Raw genomic sequence first — 23,423 nt, forward strand, 5'->3', positions numbered from 1 at the left:
TCTCCCTCTGTACTTTCTTTGCTATGACTGAAATAAAAAATCTTACTTTGCATCACTTGCTCTGTTATCATTGCTTCTGTAAATTCAAGCAATTTTCTGTCTCCTTAGAATTTTTGGCATGTCATGCAATTCTCCCTCTTAGGTGACTGTGACTATTGCAAGTGGCCTGAAACAATATCCCAGGTAGTTTGCCTTTGGCCAAAGTTAATGTGGCAAGACTTCTGCTCCTTTAAAAAGTGTACTGAGGATTATGCAGATATCATGTTACTCACAAGAGTAATGTATTATTCAAACTTTTCATTGGAATCAGGATGTCTCTTTTACTATTCCCTACTCTTGCTTTGCTAACACTTTGTTCAAAACCAAAGACTAAAGTCTTTCAAAAATTTTAATTTCATATATTGACTGTTGTTGTGTACTTATTATATCTGTATGTCATGCTACCTGGTAAGTAAAGATGATGAAAATGGTCCTGGACTTACCAGGTAGTGTGCACAGAAAGAGAAAGTGTAGCAACAACTAAGCTAGCTTGAATGCAAGGGACATGTTTGCACCAGCAAGGCAGGCCTAAGTTTTTAGAAGGGACTAATGAACATGGAGGTCTTGAAGACTTCAGAAACAGAACCAGCTTCACAGTGGTAATACAGATGCATGAAATACTGTGTCAGCTGGAGAGAGTCACAGCAGTCAAAGACTGCACCACCATACGTTTAGCACACCACCATATGTTCTGATATGCCCCTCCTACAGGGCATATGCAGACATTTCCTGAAAGCCATCACTCTCAAGCCAGCAGACCAGAGATGCATAACAGGTCACTGCTCTACTCCTTAAGAATAATTTCTGACTTAACTACAGCAATAATGACAATTTTCTACATTACGACTAACTAAAAGAAAAGATTTTCTGTTCTACACCTCAGATAAAACTTTCTAAAGAACTACTCCATTTTCTAGGATTCCAGCTTCAGGAATTATCCACAATGAGAAATGTGACACAATTAAACACTCAGCCTATTAGGTGTTAACACTTATTATAGAAGCTCTTTTTCATTATTGCATCGTTCACTGTGATGTGATGAGGCAGTTCATTACTTCAGTAAAAAAAGATGGATGTAAAATGCAAAAAACCTGAAAGGACCACAGTCAAAAGATGGTGGGATGGAGACAATGGTGTACACAGTAGGCAGTGTGGATAGAAAGAGGATGAAAAGCAGCATGGCCATGTAGAAGTTATTGGATCTGGAAGCCTTGAAGACCCTCTGTTGGGGGACGTTGCAACACATCACTGCCCAGCACTGCAGGTACATTGAAGTGTGGAGGCGGAACACATTGATTGCTGGGAGACATGGAGCATAAAAAGATCCCATCCTAGAAAAGAAGCAAAGAAAAAATAACCACTTTGTTGTAGGACTTCTGCCTTCCTAGATATGCCACCCATTCCCTATATCAATGTGCTTTGCAGCCATACACACTGTGTGCTCAGAAATCAAGTTCATAAAACCATCTTCATTTTTTTACTGGTCTTGTCTCTTCGGTCTTGCTTTAAGAAGAACTGGAAGTGTATGAAGAGAATTCTCCGTATGAACTTTTTGCTTCAAAGTTACAAAGCCCTCTTTCTCTGCAAATTAAATGATCACCCTATGAAATGTTATCCACTCTTACTTTGTCCCTTGAGTTCAGGTAGCATCTCACTTGTGTTGTATAAAAAAGGATAGCCCTAAAGCTAGGTATTACCAAAATAATCTAGTTCATTCTTTATTATTTTTCTTAATATACTAGCACCATTTTAGGAAGGATATTTTTGCTAGTTGACATTTATTTTACTTCTATTACCATGGCTATTTAGTGCTTCATTCCAACAAACTGTTTATAGATTCTGTTAAATATTGTTTTTTTCCTTATTATGTATGGTTGCATGGTTACAACACTGGAACAGTTGGGACCATTTTATTTTTATCACACCTTGTTTCTTGTGCCATGCTGACTGAAGAGCAATTACTTTTATTTGCCTGGCCAAATGATACAGAATATAAGAGATCAGGAATCTACTTTTCCCTTAATCATTGTCCAGGTAACCAGGGCTCAGCTGCTTTGCCTCTGAGTGCCTCGGTTTTTCTATTTAAAAAATAAGAAATAGATCTACATGGTTGGAAAGACCTTCCAAGTACAGAAATATTATGACAGACTCTATTATATTAATATCTCTCCTTCCTTTTTTCATATATCTTCAGTGAAAAGATAAAAGGTTTGCTAGTCTACGGTTGAGGGGAGGGAGCACCTCATGGCCCTGTTCCTTACCCTCATGGAAATCAGTTGCAAAATACTCCTCAATTTCAACAAGTTCAGAATCTGGGTAACTTATGGCCGTTATCATAATATTTCATAGAATCATAGAATCATAGAATCATTGAGGTTGGAAAAGACCTCTAAGATCATCGAGTCCAACCGTCGACCCAACACCACCATGTCCACTAAACCATGTCCCTAAGTGCCTCATCTACTCGTCTTTTAAATACCTCCAGGGATGGGGACTCAGCCACTTCCCTGGGCAGCCTGTTCCAATGTTGAACCACTCTTTCAGTAAAGAAATTTTTCCTTACATCCAATCTAAACCTCCCCTGCCGCAACTTGAGGCCATTTCCTCTTGTCCTATTGCTAGTTACTTGGGAGAAGAGACCAACACCCACCTCGCTACAACCTCCTGTCAGGTGGTTGTAGAGAGCGATGAGGTCTCCCCTCAGCCTCCTTTTCTGCAGGCTAAAATATATATATTTTATATATATTTATATATATTTTATATATATTTTATATAGTATATTATACTATTTCAGTATAACATTTATTATACGGTAGACAAATTCTTGCCAAAGTTTATTAATATGGAGAATACTTTCAAATAATTTGCATCTCACTTGCTTTGTGAAAACAGAGAGACAAGAGAGGAGTTTTCCTAACCATATGGTCTCTCTCTCTTACACAAAAATAAATGCATGCATACATGCCTTTTGTCTCCTTTCTAGCTCTGTGATAGCACCAGCTCACCAGCTGCACTTGAAACTCTTTTTTATTCTGTTTCAGATGAGCACAAGCATGTACAATAGGACTTGTAAAGCTCAGATAAAACAGAAACCAATTTACCCTATGTATGTATTAATGATGAACATGGGTTTGGCAGTGTATGTTTATTACAATTCAGTCAACCTTTTTTTACTCATCTGATGTATTTGTTTCAGTTTAAATCATCAGACATTATTTTGAAAAACACTACAGCTCTAGTGCCTTACTTAGCCCTGCAAATATCAATTAGCATGTAAATGTGGTCCCAACCCTGCAATAACCAGTAAGCCAAAGGATGCTGTATCTAAATAACATCACAAAAGCACAAGTTGCAGTTTCTGTGCCAGAATGTGTATATTGGGGCATGGCAGCTTAGAAGTGCACAGAGTCTGTACATGTAATGAAGTATAAAAATGACAGGTATGTATAGAATTTTCGTTAGAGAATAATCAGGAATCAACTCCCTCACCCAGTCCTCAACATCTCTCAGGTAGAGAATGATTTCCAACCTATCTTCCAAAGTGTTAATTACAGCAGTAGAAAGTATTAGTGCCATCAATTATGTATAAAATTGCAAGCAGAGTGTATGCTGCAGCCTCATCATTTTGATGAACAGCAGCCTGAAAAATGTTACTTATCAGAAATTAGAATACCAGTCCTAAGGGAGATAGCAAGATGCCAATTGCAAAGCTAAGCTGCTTTTCTAAGGTGCAAGACACAATATAGGTGCCTCACATGCCAGCAGCAGGGCTGGACGCCCTCCAGCCACACTCATATGGCATGCCATCACTACGAGGCCATAGGTGGTGCTGTGGTCATCCCCAGAAATATACCCTCCTGAGCAAGCCCATGGTGCTGCTGTCAGGGCCCTCAGTGCATCCCCCCAACAGGGTTTGATTACAGGAGCTGCAAGATATTTTCAGCCTCTTTCTTTGCCGTATTTGTGCAGCATTTCTTTGACATGCACACAACATACAACCTTTGGGCTTTACAGAAGTGAGAGCTTTCACCAAACAAAAAGTCTGATCAGCAAAGTCATATTAAAAGTGAAAAATTAGGCCTTAGCAAGAACTAACTTTGAGAAGTCAACAGTGCTTGAGGAGGACAGTTCCTGAGGAAGACTGAATGTCTCGCATGAGGACTCTACACACTGGTATTCTTTACCACTTATGTAAAGTCCAAAAATGGGATGAAGCATAGACCTCTTCTCCTCTAGAGCTAAGGACTAATACTGCAGCAGTAGGATTTTATACACATTCACATGCCTGCACAGATAAATGTACATACATTCGTTTTAAGGACGCGTGGGAAAAGGGTGGTAAGGTATTTTGAAAGGCTGAAATTCAAAGCAAAACAGTACAGGCCAGGTGCTTGCTCTAGCAAGCAGTCAGTCAATGAAAAGATAAGATTCATCTACACAGCTTTTTATTGGTTGGTCTTACCAGCTCATTGCAAAATCCTGATGCATCTGGTCCCATAATCTTAGCCCAGAACTAGTTCTGAAGTGGTCCCACTGATTGCAGTGTACCAGAGTTTGATATATATTGCATTACATGTCCATCAAATAAAACAATGGGACAGGATCAGCATTTCAGAAGAATCTTTCACAGATACAGCTAAATCCTGCAGTCCTGCAGATGCAACATGCTTTGCCACACCTACCAGATCATGCCTTGGTTAAAGATCAGTCCCAGCACATTTCCACTTATATCAAACTCAGAATATGATGGCTGAAAGAAATAATACAGATTCTTTCATTAGACTTTCACAAAGGGTTTTAAGATAACTTACAGTAGATTAAAACTGTCATTTCCAACAGCAGCAGCATATTAGCATTGTATTGTAAGGCCTCTTGTTGCATCTTATCAGCGAATCATGAAACAAATTAATATGACTCAAGGCCAACAGGCAGACTGTAATACAGCTTGCGGTATTTTACTGAAAATCTTTTTGAGATTTGTTCAGATGAAGGTGCTAATGGAGAATTAAAAATAGTTCTGGGTACTGGGTAAATTTTAAAACAACAATTCATAAATTTTCCATTGGAGTGGCTAGGAGTGGTCATGTAATGTGTCCTCCCATACAGTACCAGCCATGAGGCTGCTGTGATTTAATTCCTATTTGAACTATAGCACTATCTTTCATATTTTAAGTTTAACAGTTACACTTTTATTCTTTTTAAGCATTGATAGATGTTGCGAATCATTGTCTTCCCTGTTTAATATGAATATCTTATTTCTAATTTGAGTGTGTTTGATTCTAATTTTTACTTCATGTTTCAGCCATGGCATCTCATTATCACTTTGTCCGCTGAAGAAAGCACTGTATTATAAATTTTTGTTTCCAGTATAGACACATAAATGTCATAAACAAATAATTATTTAGCCTTATATTTCTGAACTATTCATTTGACCCTTTCATTCTGTTTTTCCAAATCTTTAATCATTTCCACATCTCTTCTTTTACCCTATTTACTAGTCTCTAATTCATGAACACTTCCATCTGCAAACACTGAATACACTGCATTTGAGCGATGACTGAAATACACACATACCTATTAGTTTGTGTGCATATGCACCAGAACAAAACTTTCTGGTAAGAAATTGTGGCTGTAAACTTTTGGTTTACATGTAAATGTCTGATTCAAGCATATTATTTGTATGGTTTTGCATTGTCACAAGATTTTGTTTAATCAGCTTTCTCATAAAAGAGAGTTTTGTTACACCATAGCTGGTGACCTGCATGATTCAGCATAGTGGGTGGACAAAAAGATCATGAATAATGTGTATCTTCCAGGTATTAATTACATGGATGACTGATAGGGCGAGGAAGGGGCATGAGATACAAAAATAACTATTCCCTTACGGCTGAACCAAGACAAAGTTATTCTATTAAAATCACCAATTAAAGTCACAATTTTGAATTGTACTATGTTATATTGTAGGAATATGTGGAGCCCCTACACTCTTTCTGTGTAGTTTTGTGTATATGTACAGTTATATATGTTTACAGCAAACTGCTATATTTGTGCTGCATGTATTTATGAATTTGCTTCCACACGAAGAAAGATTAAATAGATCAGTAGTATTCAACTTGGAAAGCAGTTGACTAAGGAGACCTGTACAGAGGGATAGAATATCATAAGTGACACAGAGGGATGGATAGGATCATACAGAATCAAATAATGTGTGATTGTTCTTCATAACATAGGGGCTAGCATTAACAAATAAAATAGTTTGAAATTTAATTTTTAAACAAACAAAAGGAAGAGTTTTTCCACATGACATGCAAGTTAATTTCTGGGATGCTTTGCCAAAGGACATTTTGGTTGTCAAAAATATTTAGGTTATAAATAAAGTTTAAAAATTAATGGATGATAGGTATATCATGGCCACTAACTACAGAGACACAGGTATAGATACTTCCTAGAAAAGATTTTAAGCTCAGATATTTCCAGAAATTCAATGATTTCCAGTTTGCAATTCCACTTCTGGTTGTTGTTTCAGGCAGCTTACTGGACCTGAGGACCATAACTGACCAGACCGTTATAGCCATTCTTATATACTGCCAAATAAAAATGTCAATAATAAATTGGTTTCAACATCCCCTACCAGCAGATGTGTTGTTGACGCTTTGAGAACAATAATATATCATGGAAATAAGTGTCCCTTCATTGCTGGATAAACATGCCACAGCGTCCATTAGCAGTGTTGAAGCCCTTGTGTGTGGGCTGTGAGGTTCACCCTCACTGCTTATCACCTCTCTCTATGTTCTTTACTTTGTAAATGGATGAATGGCTAGAAAGAAGGACGGTATCTGTGCAGCTTTTTAGCCCAGATCCTTAATTAAAGCTCTTTTCTTTATAGGCTCTGTTCTATTCATTGAATTACTGTATTATATTCCATTAACATCCTTAATGGTAACAAAAAACAAAGAGCAAAAATTAAGTCTGAAGTGTTAATGGATGAATGTATGTGTCTTTATTTGACAACTGGCACTCCCAGTTCAAGCCAAGTTGTCCTACAGTTCACTGTGTGGCTCCCAACACCGGGAGACAGCAGGCATCTCACAAAAAAATACATCTAGTAGCCCCATCCAGCTGTTCTGGATACCCAGGGTCATCTCAAATAGCACTAGGCACCTGTGGTTGGGCAGGTCATGCAACAAAAAGTCCCTGCATAAAAGGCAGATGACTCAGAGTAAATAACAAGACAGAAGAGCTTCAGGAAGCCCAAATGGAAGCCATAACATTCCTGGTAAAGAGTCTGTCCTACAGTCTTCAGAATGGTTTTCAGGCTTGCATTAATTCAGGCTCTTTCATTGATTGTGGAGATCCTGAGGGGGAAAGGATCCAGGCTATCACTTCAACATCTTTGGAAAATATGACGTCTGAGCCATTTTCTGTCAGATGTAGCACTGGCTACAATGGTTCTTGTGTTCCCCACACCCAGCCTTAGCTATTGCAACGGCTATGGAACATCTGAAAATGTGAGTAAGCTCTGATTGCAATTTAAGTATATGAAAATACATGGTTCCACAAGCCCATGCTATATTCAAATTCCTGCATTTGATTTTGATATTTCAAGGGTTATAACTTGTTTGTCCACAACCTGGCCAGCTGGTAGTCTTTCTCTCCAACCCTACACCAGTCCTGTTTGAGACACACTGTAGAATTAGCAGGGAGAAACCTGAACCTTGCTATAAAGTCTGAAATTTCATAGGAGCCAGCCCATAGCAATGAGATTACTATACCAGAAAACTGTTTTTTCTACAGAAAACACCAAAACTTTCTCTTCCTCTGGAAGATTATCATTTCCTGAGAGGCTGCTTTTAGTAAAACAAGAAATTTGCATATTTATGAAGGTACAATTTTGAGGAAAGGAGAACAAAAGGATGGCAGAACAGCTATGATGGCTGTTCATGCAGATGTACCCAAGATAGCTTTAAATTACTTAGCTCTTTTCCATACCTCTCAGTAAGTACAAAAGAGGCTTCAGGAGCTTCACAAGCTTTGCCAGTACCCTGACTAATACTTAACAGGTGAAAAAACAGCATCAGTTCTTACAGTGTAGGTATCTTATCTGGCTAAGTTAATCTAGCTCAGATCTGTGTAAGAGTGAATCTCAACTCCCAACTGAAGAGCTCTACACCCGTTTATGTTATGGGATTTACTAACTTTATTTCAGCTAAACTAATTCTAGCAAAAAATATATATAATAAGATTTCTAGAACAAGTTCTTTCATCTTTTTCTCCACAAACACTGTGTGCTAAAAGACCCTATCCAAAATCCCATAGAAATCAGTGAGATTGTATTCTGTGGAACAGGGAATGAGTCTTCAAATTGGAAATGTGTGAAAAATGTGTACCCAGTTTTCTTACACAATCAAATGGAAAAAAAAAAAATCTGAAAGTTACCAAAGTCTAAAGAATAAGACAAATACTAAGGCATAATCAAATTCTGAGAAAAACTAACACAATGTTATTCAGGGATTTTGAAGGTGATGTGTCTAGCCGACTGTTAACTCTGTATGATTGAAAGGAAAATGTAATTTACTACAAAAGTGTGAAGTGATAATCTGGCAAAGACATTTAAAATAGCAAATCAGATACTTACAAATCCATACTCCAAGTCCCAGCACCAGCAGTAATTGAAGAACCTAACAAAGACAGCTCTCAAGAAATCGCCAATTAGAATTGTGATGTATGTTGTCATTATGTCAGAGACTGTCAGCCGCACAAATTCCTGTTAGAACAATATTTTCTTTTAAGAATATATTTAAGCAATTAATAATTACAATAATAATGAAATACTGGGCTAGATCCCTAATTGTGCTTACCCTGCTTCAACATGGAAAAGACTCTGCTCTTCCTCTACATTCACCAATTCTGAAAAATGCCAGGAGAAAAACTGCCCCTCATTTGCTAGAGGTATCCTTTGCTCTAATTTGTGCCCATATTATCAGATGAGACTTCCAGGGTATGATCAGACTAGGAAAGGCTTCCAGCCAAGATCGCTGCTATAACAGAAATCTGAGCTGATATCTTAAACTGCTTTTGCTCTCTGACTTTGGGAAGACTGAAAAAAAAAATAAAAGTGAATGGCTTGCTTTCTCAAGGAACACCAACTCCCAGTGAATATGGAGAGGAAAGAAAATCCTAATGGAAAACCTCATTCTTCCACTTTTATTTTAGTAAGTTCCACTAAACCCTACTGTAATAGGCCTTACCCCAATAGCCCAAAAAGCTATTACTCTCCCTGATCTGAAATTAAGGAGAAAATTAGTGCACTGATAAGCTCTTGGTGTTCTTAGCTTATTATTCAGCATCAGTGAAAAGAAAAGAGGGGCTGTTTTTCCTGCTGTCTGCTCCCTGCTGGTGATTTCTTCAGTCAGGAGGTGAGATTGTCAGAGTGATAGAGCAACAGCAAAAGTTGTGATTCAGTGGTGAAGTCATTCTTATGCACAAAAAAATAATAGGGTATGATCAAATAGAAGAAAGGGGGATGTTAGAAAATTCTTTGGAAATTACATTTTATATTAATAGGTCAATAAGAATAAATGTTCAACTGAATCAAATGAAATGACTGAGCAGATTTACTATTAAACCACTGTTGTTCTTTTGCATTACGTTACTTGGCTAAAGATGCCTTCTCAAAAACACACTGCTCTAAGAGCTATCTTCTTGTTGTATGAGCATATTTCCTTGTTGAGCTACTCTGTTTTTTATCTTTTCTATAGGTCTGTTGTAGGCAGAAACTGATAATCTAATCAGAATTCTAATCAGAATTACCACATTTATTATGGGTTATGATGAATCCAACTTTTCAAAATTGTTAAACAGGTTTTTTGCAAGACAAAGATGGGATGAGGAAGAGGAGGGTAAATTAAGAGAATAGTGAAAAGGAGGGGAAAAAAAGAAATGCTTTCAATGCCGTCAACTACCAGGAGAAAGAATTCCCTACTAGACAGGGTCCAAAGAAACTCAAATATTTTTTTCTCAACTTTTTAGCTCAGGAAAGTGTCCTACATCTGCTTTTCCTCAAATTTTCCCACCTTAATGTCACCTATTAGCAGAAATAAAGAGGGTTTAGATATCATATCTTGTAACAGACTATGATCTATTTTCAAATATGAGCTTAAAGCAGTTACATTACCTGTCCTACCATTGTTTCCCAGCACGGCCCTCTGGGGACATCTGCAGGGTCCACCTGTATTGGAGAGGCAGTCGAATTTTCTGGAATAGTACCATTGTACAGACTAGCTTCCCATATTGACATGTTATACTTGACTACTTTTTCTTCTTCCAACTAAATAAAGAAATAAATTGGGAAAAAAAACCAACATGAGCTTGTTACCAACTCTCAACCTTTTCTACTACAAGACTCCCATTACCAGCTCAGGCATGGACATGATTTACAGTACAGAAAGAAAAGAACGTCTTTCACTGACGTGTCTTTGACTGGCTGGAAATCCTCATTCTTGCCCAGCTACATGTTAAAAATAGTGAAGGGAAGTAAATAGCTTGCCTTGAGATTGATTTCATCCATTAGGGCAATAATGAAAGTGTAGAGATTGCCAAGAAAAAGAGCAAAGATTCGTCCCAGCTGCCATCTTAGAGCTATTCGAGGATGGTAGTTTTCCAGAGAACTGATTACATCAAATAAAGTTGGACAGAACATTCCTAAAAGTGACATAACCATGTTCACCTGAGAGGAAGAAAAAGCAAAAAAAAAGTTTACAATGAAATGTTAGAAACAAGTTCTTTTATTATTATTATTGATTTGGGTGAAGAGTATATTTCCATTACTACTTTTTATTTGGTTTTTGATTTAACGAAAAATGAAATCCACTCTGGGAGTCACAAGATATTTTCACAAAGGAAGAAAGGGATGAAAAGTCAGTTGTAATCTACTGCAGATGGATATATGAAATCTTTTTTTCATTTTACATTTCACTTAAACCTCCAAAATAATAAAATGTTAGTTATTCTGACTAGAACCTACATTTTAACCAAAATTCTACTATCAGAGGACTTAACAAAATCTATTTCTAGTACTGTTTTATGCTATGTCTCTACCACATCTTTGCAAGAGACACATAGATGTTCTATAAAAAACATTCCTACAAAAATACTGCACTAAATTAAATTTATCTGAGATCTCACCCGAAGTTAATTCTAGATGTCACAGAATCATAGAATCATTGAATCATAGAATCATAGAATATCTCAAGTTGGAAGGGACCCATAAGGATCATTGAGTCCAACTCCCTGCTCCTTGCAGGGCTACCTAAAACTAAACATAAATGACTAAAAGTGTCATCCAGACGCTCCTTGAACTCTGACAGGCTTTGTGTTGTGACCAGTTCCCTGGGGAGCCTGTTCCAGTGACCGACCACCATCTCAGTGAGGAATCTTTTCCTAATGTCCAATCTGAACTTCCCCTGAGGCAGCTTCATTTCATTTCCTCGTGTCCTATCGCAAGTCACCAGAGACAGGAGATCAGCACCTCCCCCTCCACTGCCCCTCTTGGGGAAGTTGTAGGCTGTGATGAGGTCACCCCTCAGCCTTCTCTTCTCCAAGCTGAACAAGCCAAGTGACCTCAGCCGCTCCTCCTAAGTTTTCCCCTTGAGACCTTTCACCATCTTGGTGGCTCTCCTCTGGGCACACTCTCTGTGTGTAGAGTGGGACAATTGCCTCCCTTGACCGGCTAGCTATGCTGTGCTTGATGCACCCCAGGACGCGGTTGGCCCTTTTGGCTGCCAGGGCACACTGTAGACTCATATTCAACTTGCCATCAACCCACACCCCCAGATGTCTTTCTGTGGGGCTGCTCTCCAGCCTCTCGTCCCCCAGTCTGTATGTATAACCAGGATTATCCCATCCCAGGTGGAGAATCTGGCACTTGCTCTTCTTAAATTTCATATGGTTGGTGATTGCCCAAGCTCTCTAGTCTATCTCAGATCTCATGTCCTCACTGCATAAGCAAATTCAAATCCACCTTGCTTCTTTCTGCCTGATTTTCTTAGAAACTTCTAATAAGAATAACTCATCATCTTAGCAGTATGGAAATGGAACAAGTTTGCTGAAAGCAAAGTGAGAAAAACAGATAACTAGTTTTTATAAAAAATTTGAAATACAACATAGTTTATAAATATACTGACAAGTGAGGCATTCTAGTAATGTAACATTCCTAAGTGATTGCTGAAAATTCTTTCAAGCCTATTTGAACCTTTTGGTTCTAATTCATTGTGTCAGCCAAAAATGAAAATATTTGAAAAAGTTTAAGAGTGCAGTTATTCAATTTCAATTTAAAATAAAATTGCATTACAAAAAGTGCGTCTTTAAGGGACTAAAAACAACAAAAAAGAAACAGAAAACATTGTCTCAATCTAAGTCACAAAGATTGTTGGAAAACACAAAGGTGTTTATTTGAGATGTATCATATTAAAACAATTAAGCAAAAATAATTGATTTAGTCACAAAAAAACATAATTGTTCACAGAACTCTAGTCTTCCAACTGCTCTGAAACTAGCATTTCTCAGCCATGCTGGAATCCATTTTGTTAGAACTATTATAAATTTTAATACATTTCTAACTTCCTGCTACCAAGAGAGTTAGGCCTGCTCTTGCTTCTCAGAAATAATATGGCAGCAGAAAGGCACTATGCCAACAAATAAATTCACTCACTTACAAATACGTACATTCCCACTCTTAAAAAGTTTCATCCATGAGACTGGTGTTCTTAATGAAAAGAAATAAATGGCTTTCTTTTTGTTGTTTTTCTATTCTTGGTTTTTAATGAGTTCTAGAGCTAATTACTGGATTTTGCATTTGTAGGCCATCAGTAGTGCATTCTGTACATGGCTTGTGGCACCCTGTAAGAAGTATGTAGATTTTTTTTTTAACGGTTACAGGAATTCACTGATGTTTCCTATGTATTTATATAATGTTATTTGGTAACTGGGATTACCTTGTTAAAATAACAAGAAGTCACTGTTACCTCATAACACTCAAAAAAGAAACAACCAACCAAAAACTTGCAGCTGTCATCTCTTGCAGCGCTTGGGTTTATAACTGAAAAGGACAGAATTTATATTTTAATCTCCTGCCACCTTTTACCTTATTAACAGCTATGTTGGGTTTCATACATTAATGCTTTGAATAAATTTTCTCTTATGAGAATTGTGGATATTCCTTTTTTTTTTTTTTTGGTACTTCTAGAAGGTGATGAGTTGTTGGTGATCAAAATACTGGTTATTTTTTCTTCATAATGAACTGTGTAAACTTTTTTATCTTAAAACCTTCAAAGTTTCTAACATAGTTTATAACACATATTGTCTCAGTCATGACTAAACCAAAGACTTTATACCCAATATGGCCCAAGATGGCAAAGCTGCAGGAGTCAACTACAGCCAACACAAGCAATCATGAATTCTTAAAATTCAAACTTATTGTAACAGGCTGTATATCCTGTTTATCAATAGAAATGTTCAGTCCTGTTGTGATACTGCTGAATCTCAAATCAGAATCCTCACTTGACTCTGGTGTCTAATATCCCTCTGTGGCAACAAGTTCTAGTGGCAAATATGTGCATAAGAGGAGATGTCCTGGGTCACACCAAAGGTTGCTCTAGCCTAACAGATGCCCAGGGATGAGCAAGAACAGGGCAAACATATATGAGTAATAAGTCCTAGACTCCAACTATATTCAGTTTGGGCACTTGTTCAGTCAGGTGTGGTTTTTATGTATTTAGTAACCCGCCGAGGATTTCTCTTTCATGCCTTAGATCAGTTTTCCTTGAGACAGACATAGATTTTGGCATTCATAACACTGGCACCTACCAACTACCATTCCTTGCCTTTTGCTTTTTCTAAACCTGGCTTCTACTCAATTCATTTGATGTCTCTCAGTTCTCATACTAGAAGACATAGTGAGTATGCATTTTGGAAGAAAAGGTATGTCCTTTGGGCAGTTTTAAATATAGTACCTGCTAACTTTATTGAAAGTTTCTTTGTTGCTGCATGGGAGAGGCAGGACAGAAGTCACTGCTTTTCTTTCTCTTGAACATTCAATATTTTCTATATATTAATTATGTTCTGCCTTTTTTATCACTTATCTGAAGCACACATGTTCTTTCTCATTTGTTTTCTATCTGCATTTTTCCATGCCTTAACTATTCATGCTCTCCATCTCAAGAGCATTTCTAATTCTGGAGAAAAGTCATTATTAAGATAAGAGGTGAAATGAGGCACAGAAACTTGCAAAGCTGAAAAGTGAGAAATTATTACAACCAAAAATGCAATGTTTTACTGAGACAAAATGTAGCATGTTGAGTTCTCAAAATCCAAAAACTATGATGGGTTCTATATTTCAAAAGCATAAACATTTCTTATATATAGTTTCATAGATATATTATCATTATACTGCTTAGTTTCTTGTGAAGGATTTTGCTGAACAAAGAAATTATCCATTGAATCGTCCATTGAGTTTTAGCCACTTTAATCTAGTTTGATTTCAGAAAGGAGCTGATTTATATTCTGGACTTCTTGTCAACTTGAAGCTCAGGTGCAGAAGCAGATTTTCTTCCCCTGTTTTTATCAGTGACAGTTTCACTGCTTTGTGTGACTTAAAAATTGTGGAATGATATGCCACAAGAGGGACAGCATGCCAGCATACATACACAGTAGAGTTATGGTTGATAGCCAATGTGGCCTTACGTTCACTGTCTGCTGAATGAATCTCAAAAGACCTCTCTGCCCTACTGAGATAGAATTTTCCCTAAGAAAGGAACAACAACCAAGAGGCACACCGTAATTATTAAAAGTGTGGTGCAAAACACAGGTTTTTATCTCTATATGACATTAACGACTCCAAATACCAAGTCCCCGCATTAAACTCTGAAAGCTAGAAAATTACTGCTTACACAAGTTCATTAAGAGCTAGTAGCCTAGCTAAAATAAATCATATCTTCTACTAACAATGATTGCAGTAGTCATAGATTTGTCTAGCATCTGCTGCAGAAAGCACTAATAAAGATCTATTTTTCTAGTAAATACAGTTTCATTTTTAAAAAATGAAATTAGAATTAGAAATTATATTTCATACTAATAAAAGCTGCCTGATTATTTCTAGAATTAAACAGAGCATTGACAACATGGATTAATAACTTCAATATAAATGTACTCCACATCCACTAATAGGATCATTAAAGTAAATAGCAGGATATTTTTGGCAAAAGATCTATGGGGTTGTTTCTTGCAAGACCTAAAATGTTAAAGCTCTACTTTTTTGTTGCTGGAAAAAAACCTGATGTGTAAAACTTATCTCCTCTTTACCCAAATGTTGTTAATGATTCTCATTCAGAGAAATCAATCTGTCTCCTCGTAAGTTTTTTCTGCTTTTAAGTAGCTTTGTTTTTAAACTGCACAGGAATATATTTGAAAAAACAGGGTACCTCAGTACCAGAGAGATGCTTTTACTACCTTCTAGCTCTGCAAACTATGTTCTATCTAATGAGGAAAGTCAATTTTGTTCAGCAAATTTCATCCAATTTCAGAACACTTTACCAAGGGAATCAGTGGCATTATTCTCCATTTTACCAAAATTTCCAGAGTCATGGGGAAATTATCACATGGTGCAGAATCATCATTCATCCATGACCGACCACCAGGCCACAGCCATGTATGAGGAGCAATGCAAATGCTGATGATATCCCTTAACAGTCCCGGTCTGCCTGTTTCCACTAATTTCCTCCTCTCCATGACACACTAGACAATTTTATCTGAACTGTAATCTGACAGAACTAGGTACTGCCGATATGGAGAGGGAGTTTAAAAATTTACAACATTATGACAGAGAAGGATAGTCAGAGAGAAAAAGATCTTGTCCACAAAGTCACCAGTGGCACTTTAGTAGGCTGTGAGTTTCAGGGAGAGATGATATAAAATGTGTTTACCCTGGATTGTTCCAAGGACATCATAATTACATGTAAACATTTTTTAATCCCTTAATACATCCAGTGCAATGAAAAGAAATTTCTTACAGAAGGAGCTTAATATTTTTATGAAGAGTGTAAATTTTTACATACTGTTTCTTGAATTGTACGTAAAAGCTGCACTTCCATTTGCTCTAAAACGTTAAGTGTTTATGGGGTTTTTTTCTCATCAAAATCTCAATTCATTTATTAATGTTGCAAACATAAGAGAGCTAGATCTAGAAAATAAGAAAAATGTTTAAATGGTTGTTACATAGAATCCAAATATATTTTTGTAAATAAATATTAATATCCAATCAAGGGCAATATTTTGTACCTCACAAATATGTTCATTACCTGTCAATAGGAAAAATTCTTCAGCCAAATAATGGCAATGTTGCCTTATCCACTCTCCTTTAGAGACACACCTGCTCCAGATCTTAGTTCTGTGATACAGTCTCCTTAGCAGTATTTTTTTGTAAAGCAAACAAAAGTAAAACAATGAATGTAAACATGCATATGTTTAACTACTTTCCAGACTGCAGCATAAGCTAATATAACAGCTTTCGGTAGCACAGTTCTTGTTAGTACAGATCTGTTACCACACCTTTCAACTGGGAGAAAGCTGAGTTCCTCCTGAATTGTCTCCATCTGCTAGTCTGTTGTCACACTTAGAGCTTGTGTTGCTTTAAGCCAAGCAGTTTTGTACATGAGTTTTCTTTCCTAAGACATCAAAATGTAGTAACTTTTATCAAGTAACTTAACCCAATCTCAGCAGCCCCATTTCTCTGGATTCCAGAGGTGGATTGCTGGAGTTTTTTATGTTACTTTCTCAGTCAGGTTTTGGTGTTGAAAATTAAGGATTGACTTTCCTCATTCCATCGTCACCCATCCCAGCATTTTTGTGAAGCTAGCATCTTTTTGCCTTACCTTAAATCAAGTATCTACTTTATACTCCAGCTCAGAAGATGAGCTTTAAGTAACAAACAGCTAGTTTTACAACATACACAGCAGTGTGTATGTTGCTAAGAAAGTAAACCTGCCCAGGTTTTCATATAGCAACACTGACTTCAGGTGGTTACTGCACACTGTTATAGCAAACACAATCACTATCATTATACACCTCTATCAGGCAGGGCTGCATCTGCTCTAGAAGAAAGCAGATTAGGCACAAAAAAATGGTATTGGACTCTTGGACTGGGCAGCTGGAACTGGAAGGCATGAGTTTCATCCTGTTGCTACACTGCAGAGTTGTATCCATCAGGCCCCAAGTAACGTTAGATAGGCCCACACACCAGCCACTTTGCTTGGGCCAGTCTCAGGAGGAAAGCAACAGGAGAGTGGGGTCCTTGAAGAGATCTTGTGAGTCCGTAGAGTGGCTGGAAAACAACCTTAAGAGCACAGAGTAGGAAAGGTAAAGGCCTCAAGTGAAAACTAAATACAAAGGGACATTTGAAAGAACCAGCCAAGGAATAATCATTTTAATGAAGCAGGAAGCAGAGAGACAAGAACAATTCTTTTGTTAGACATTTACCACCCACATTCAGAGTATTTAAATTCTCAGGAAAGAAAGGCAACATGCAGAGTAGAGGAACACAGTTTCAAACCACATCTATTTTAGAAATGTGCTAGCACGAACTTCATTTCTTTCCCACCACCCGTAGTTCTCCAGACCTTCCAGGGCAAATTGCTGGGATCTTCTGACAACAAAAAAGATGAGGTAGCCACTCCCAGCAAGCGTGCATAGGGCTAAGAAGTTAGCAAGAACCCTCAGGAACCTAGTCAAGTGAATATTTTCCTCTTTTCGGCTCTCCTGCTCCTCCACGATAGCTTCCTGCACTTGTTAGAAAGAAAAGAATATTATGAGTACTTTAATGGTCAAGACCCCACGTTGCTTCCCCAGTTGTCAGAAGTCAGTTAAACAAATTACAAAGATGTGACTGCACACATCATGTTTTGAGATGAGCTTATATTTTCTCAGAAAATTTGTTTTGGACCCGGGCAGACCTTGGGGTTTTGGCTCCCCAGAGTTTGCTTTCTTCTATTGAGTGTGTCCCCACTGAGTATCACTACACCTGCACTTGTGTGCCAAAAAGAAACCAGCACGTTCTGTCAGCTTGCAAGGTGCTATGAGGCTGAGTGACCCAGCAGGATAAACGTGTGATTAGCTGCCAGAAAAGGAACTGTCACACTTTAAAAATGTGCATTTGTGAGAAAAGAGCAAAAAGTTTTATTCTGAAAGTCAGTAATTCAGAAGGAATGAAACAACAGTTTAGATGTAGGAATCCCAAAAAAGGCAAACTGTGCACAGCTTCAAACTACAGAATAAAACGTTTGCTCCACATTTACCCGTGGCCAGGACTGATAAATATTAAGACTCTGGTGTAACTATAATCTGCAGCTCCTACTTTTGCCATCAGAAAGAGCTTTTGCTCTGAAGTGTCCTCTTGAAAAAGGAGTTTGGCTACAGCTTCTCACTTTGGTATAGAGATCAGTTGCCCAGAGGGGAAGCTGAACTCCCGCATTGTAATAGTTACTCTGCATGGCTCTGCTTTTCTTATGAATTGTGTTTGTTACATAAATGAAAGGAGAGTGCAGCAGCTCTTGAGCAAAATTCCCATGACCTCACCCAAGCCTTCACCTTTCCTCTCTGAGGTTCCTTGTTCGTTTGCAAAGATCACAGTAAAGCTTCATGAGTTTATTTCTCAAAATTAAGTCTCTGACTCAACAGATTTGTATTCTTCAAATAGCTTTCAGCAACTGACCTTAGTAGGCGGGCAGGGAAAGCGCTCACAGTTTCAGTGCTTTCAGTCAGTATTTCTTCAGTATTTGTTTTCCTGGGACCTTTTCTTTCTACTGACTTTGAATGTAGTTATCTTTTATGCCTGCAGTTGGGAGGGTGGGCAGGGTGAGGTGGTATATTGGCTATATCACCACTGCAGAAAGGAAGGGTTCTGTGTGTGATTGGATAGCGCAGCTAGTGCTTGGTCCTCCAGCTCCCATGCTGTATGTTGTCAGTGTGACTGTAAGTCTAGCATCTTGTTCATTACCTGGTAACACCTTGCCAGTGTATTCTCTGTACATTATTACATTGAAAATTAAATTTTCCTTTACATGCTGCACTGGTGTGTCCCAGTGACCCCAGTGCAGAAACACATTCTTTAACATTCAACAGATAGAATATATCCCCTTCACTGTTTTCACAGTGGTGCATCTCGCATCCTGCCCCAGATTCCTCATACAATGACTCTTGAAATCAACATACCCTATAAACTGCAAAGAGGCCTAAGAACACCTTGTGAACTGGGCTATATTTCATAATTAATTTGAAAATAAAACCTTTATATTATGCAAGGAAAGTAACCTTTTGAGGTTACTGAGCAAATACACGTTCAAAATTCTGAGGCCAATTCTTCTGACGTGATGAATAGCCCTTTATAGACGATCCTATTGCTTTATCTTAGAATCATAGAATCATAGAATAGTTTGGGCTGGAAGGGACCTCTAAAGGTCATCTAGTCCAACACCCCGCCATGGGCAGGAACATCTTCAACTAGATCAGGTTGCTCAGAGCCCCGTCCAACCTGACCTTGAATGTTTCCAGGGATGGGGCATCCACCACCTCTCTGGGCAACATGTGCCAGTGCTTCACCACCCTCAGCGTAAAAAATTTCTTCCTTATATCTAGTCTAAATCTACGCCCCTTTACTTTAAAGCCTTATGGTATCTCTTCAGTGTAGCAAGAGAAGATGATAATGTGAAGCTGGCAAAATGTCACCAGCATTTAAAAAAAAATTTTCAGATAAGCACCGTGGAAACTGGAAGACATCAGAGATGAGAAAAAGGAAAATATTTTTACAGTAGAATCATTTTTCTAAAACTAGTACTGCAGTCACAGAGGACACAAAAGATGCCATTAATGCTTTTTCTTCCACAACCAAAAGGAAAAAATTAAGATGGCAAGGCACAAAGACCCAGACTCAGAAAGGTATAGAGCTGCCAATTCTAGTTTAAGCTTCTAGGCCCCAGGCACAGCTAATACTTGATGTTAGTTCCATCTGATTCACACCAGTGTGAAAGACAAATCAGGTTACCTCTCTTTAGTGAGCTCTATTTTACCTTAAAGCTTGTTGTGATGGAGGCAAACTTATTATCTGCTGTCTCAGGATTGCCAATCAGGTAGTCCCAGCTTGTGAACATTTTCCAGCTGAAATTAAAACTAGTATCATCCCCACCACCGTCTTCATTTACATTACTTGCCATTCTACAAAAGCCAGAAAGACACAGGAAGACCTTGTTAGAACTAGTTCTGCTATGTGAGCATGACTTTTAAATTGTTCATAAATTCTAACATTATTCTGAAAAAAACTGTATTATTATCGCAGTCAGTCATGCTATACTAAATCTGGAAAGTTCAGTCTAAAAACAAGAGAGAAGGCTGGAAATTTTCATATTTAAACAATTTATGAGCTCACAACACACGTTTTGATGAGAAAGAATGAATTTATTTCATTAACACCTCAGAGAAACTCTGCTGGATAAGAAATTCAATAGGAAAATGATATCAAGAAGATCTTTCAAACAGAAAGCTGCAGAGCATCCTGAACTACAATAGATCTTCACAAAGAGAAAAAAAGAATTCTGACATAACAAGCCAGAACAAAACCTGGTTATACCATACAAAACTATCACTAATACAGATTTCTATATTCCCTTTCATCTCCTATGCACTTATAAACAAGATTTATAACAGTATCCAGAAACATAAAATTATTTCTTCTGACTTAATCTTGACTACTAAATTCTCTATTTCAAAGTGTCGTCATTCATGTAATAATAGTGGTCTTGCTTCTGCTTACTTTATCACTTAATTCAAACCATTAAGCACAAGGATGGAGTATATTGGTAGGGTACAAACCATTTAGCCTTCAGTATTGTATTGATTTCTTGGTCAGGAAAAGGCAACGCCTGTTTTAAAGCTCACTAACATAGCAAAATTATGTTATTAATATCAATACATTCTACATACCACATTTTTAACAGTCCAGTAAAATACATTCTCTCAAATCTAGGAAGAGAATAGTAAGTAAATAATACAGAAAATCCTTCTGAGCTGTCATAAACCAATACCGGGGCTGGGTTTTTTTGTTTTACTGCTCATATACAGAAGGTACAGAGATCATGAAAGGTTCTTGGTAGGATCTGCCCTGCTGCTGGTTTCTAGACTAAGATAATTCCTTCTCAAGAGTTCCTAATGAAATAGTGAACAGTCTTGTGGTTAGGATATCATTTCTTTGAGACCAGAAATGTTTCCATTTTATGTTATGCACTGGAAGAGCTGTGGAGAGGAGCCCTAAATCTAAATATTTCCCCTAAATAGAATAATAGTGCTTATAATCCTCACTATCCCTTTCACTTAGACATTCCCTTTTCCAGATCTCAGTCAAGAGCAATGTAACCTCCTGTTACACCGCTTTTCATTTCTGTGCCCATTGTGTTGCTTTCTGGAGAAAGAGCAAAGAGCAGAAGACTGCAAGAACTGCTCATAAGATTACCTAAATATTGATCAGCATTAGTGGCACATGGCCAGATGAGAAGTTAGCACATACAATGTATTTTTTCCTCAAGGATATTCCTTTGTTTGGGCCACAGGGATTTTCTGCTAGAAGGAATTTTTTTTTTTTTGGTCTGGGTGACAATCATTGAAATACAATTGTCTGAGACTAAGACTTTTCTAATCTTCACAGCTACACTATCAAAAAATATTTTAAAAGATATTTTTGAGCTAAACCAATTACTTTTTTATTGTAGTAGTCTGTTTCTCCTCCAAAAATACATATATGTAACTGAAGACTTTTTTTTTCCTTCTGAAATGCTTCTTGCTCTATGCAGGAAACCATGTAATATTTGAAAAACAGAACATGAATTAATTTAGTGCTCATGCAAGTGAAAAATACTGACTTCAGCACAAAACAGTGGAAATAGATTAACTGCAGTTTTCTCTATATTCACAAATGTCCTCGAATATTGACCCAGAATGCTCTGAATTTTCACCGTAGACATCTTTTAAAGTCACCACTATAGCTAACTGTATTATTGTGGTAGGTGGTCACCTTGCTTGAATCAAGAGTATTAAAGGTTATATTAATTGGCGGCCTATCTCTTTAGAAACTATCAGAATTATCACATTTTATTCCAATAGTGAATTTGGCTATAAAATAATAATTTCACTTCATTTAAATTCTGATCCTAAGACAAAATTCAAGTCCAGAATTTGAGAGCCAAAAGGCTAATATATCACCAGTTGTAGTGCCCAGGCCCTGTTTCACTTACCCCTATGCTTCCTACTGTTTCAACATTATGTTCTTAATGTTATATTAAGCATAGTTTTCACACTGCTTGAGATTATTTTGCATTCCACAGAACGTTAAACCCTTACTATGGCCAGTAGCATTAATTCCTCTACACCACTGTGCAAATGTGACCTAACCACTATAGTCTTGCTGAGAATCATTTACTGCTGACTGTGACTTACACACAGAATTATATGCCATATGTTTCTTTCTTTCTTGTCTTTTTCCTTCGTAAAAGAATTTAACTCACATAAGGTATCATTGAAGGTAGAAGAACTGAATTTCCTGAATGTTAGCTGACATTCTGCTAGATGCAGAGTATTATGAAAAGATGGGCTGACAGCTCTGTTCCTTGCTTTATGCATTCATTTTTCATTTTGAAGTTGCAGGGGGGAAGTGTTATGTTATTTCAGTAAAGATTTTTTCCTACTTCCACAACACTGCAACACAGCTGCTGGTGCAGAACAATAGATAAATAAATACAGGCTGAACGAGTCTGACATGACTTTGACCTTGCATTTGATCTTGCATCATCCTGCCCTTACAATTACCATATTTTTAAAAAGATAGTCTCAGTGGTGAATAGTGGAATTATCTGCCTTTCTGAATGTACTTTATTCCAGAGCCAAGGAGAACTTACGTTCGAGTAACAATCATAAAGCTGTAGCCGATAGTCCCAACTCCAACAAGGAAATATGAAAGAGGCATCCTGAACTTGAGCCATCCAATTGTCCTCTGGTTATTGTAATAACCATAAAAGAGTACAGAATACTGTGCAAAGCCCTGAAAAGTCAGCAAAAAATTGTAATATCACATCTGTTAAATATGCACATAATCAGAAATTGTACCAATAGCAATGTACTGAAACATTCATTTCAATGCATTCAAAACAGTTGTAAGCATCACTATAATAAATCTCTCAGGATGGAAAATCTCTCCTTTCATTTAGAAAGACTTAGAATATTTCATGTCAACTTTCAAATCTTTTATCTTTAAAACTCTTCATGGGCATTCCATCTATGATTTAATGAGTCAA

General features: G+C 37.4%; 1 protein-coding gene across 1 annotated transcript in view; it reads right to left on the reverse strand.

Annotated features, from left to right (window-relative positions):
* Positions 1-23,423, reverse strand: part of TMC1 (transmembrane channel like 1) — a 75,135-nt gene that overhangs the window by 4,669 nt on the left and 47,043 nt on the right. The window contains exons 9-16 of the mRNA XM_076362441.1: positions 23,028-23,170; positions 20,154-20,298; positions 17,674-17,868; positions 10,586-10,765; positions 10,214-10,366; positions 8,675-8,803; positions 4,722-4,789; positions 1,131-1,370 (exon numbers count right to left, since the gene is read on the reverse strand). Of these exons, the coding sequence (XP_076218556.1) occupies positions 1,131-1,370; positions 4,722-4,789; positions 8,675-8,803; positions 10,214-10,366; positions 10,586-10,765; positions 17,674-17,868; positions 20,154-20,298; positions 23,028-23,170 (1,253 nt within the window). The remainder of the gene's footprint in view (positions 1-1,130; positions 1,371-4,721; positions 4,790-8,674; positions 8,804-10,213; positions 10,367-10,585; positions 10,766-17,673; positions 17,869-20,153; positions 20,299-23,027; positions 23,171-23,423) is intronic.

This window comes from Aptenodytes patagonicus, chromosome Z (genome assembly GCF_965638725.1).
Source record: "Aptenodytes patagonicus chromosome Z, bAptPat1.pri.cur, whole genome shotgun sequence".
In the NCBI taxonomy this organism is placed as follows: Eukaryota; Metazoa; Chordata; class Aves; order Sphenisciformes; family Spheniscidae; genus Aptenodytes; species Aptenodytes patagonicus.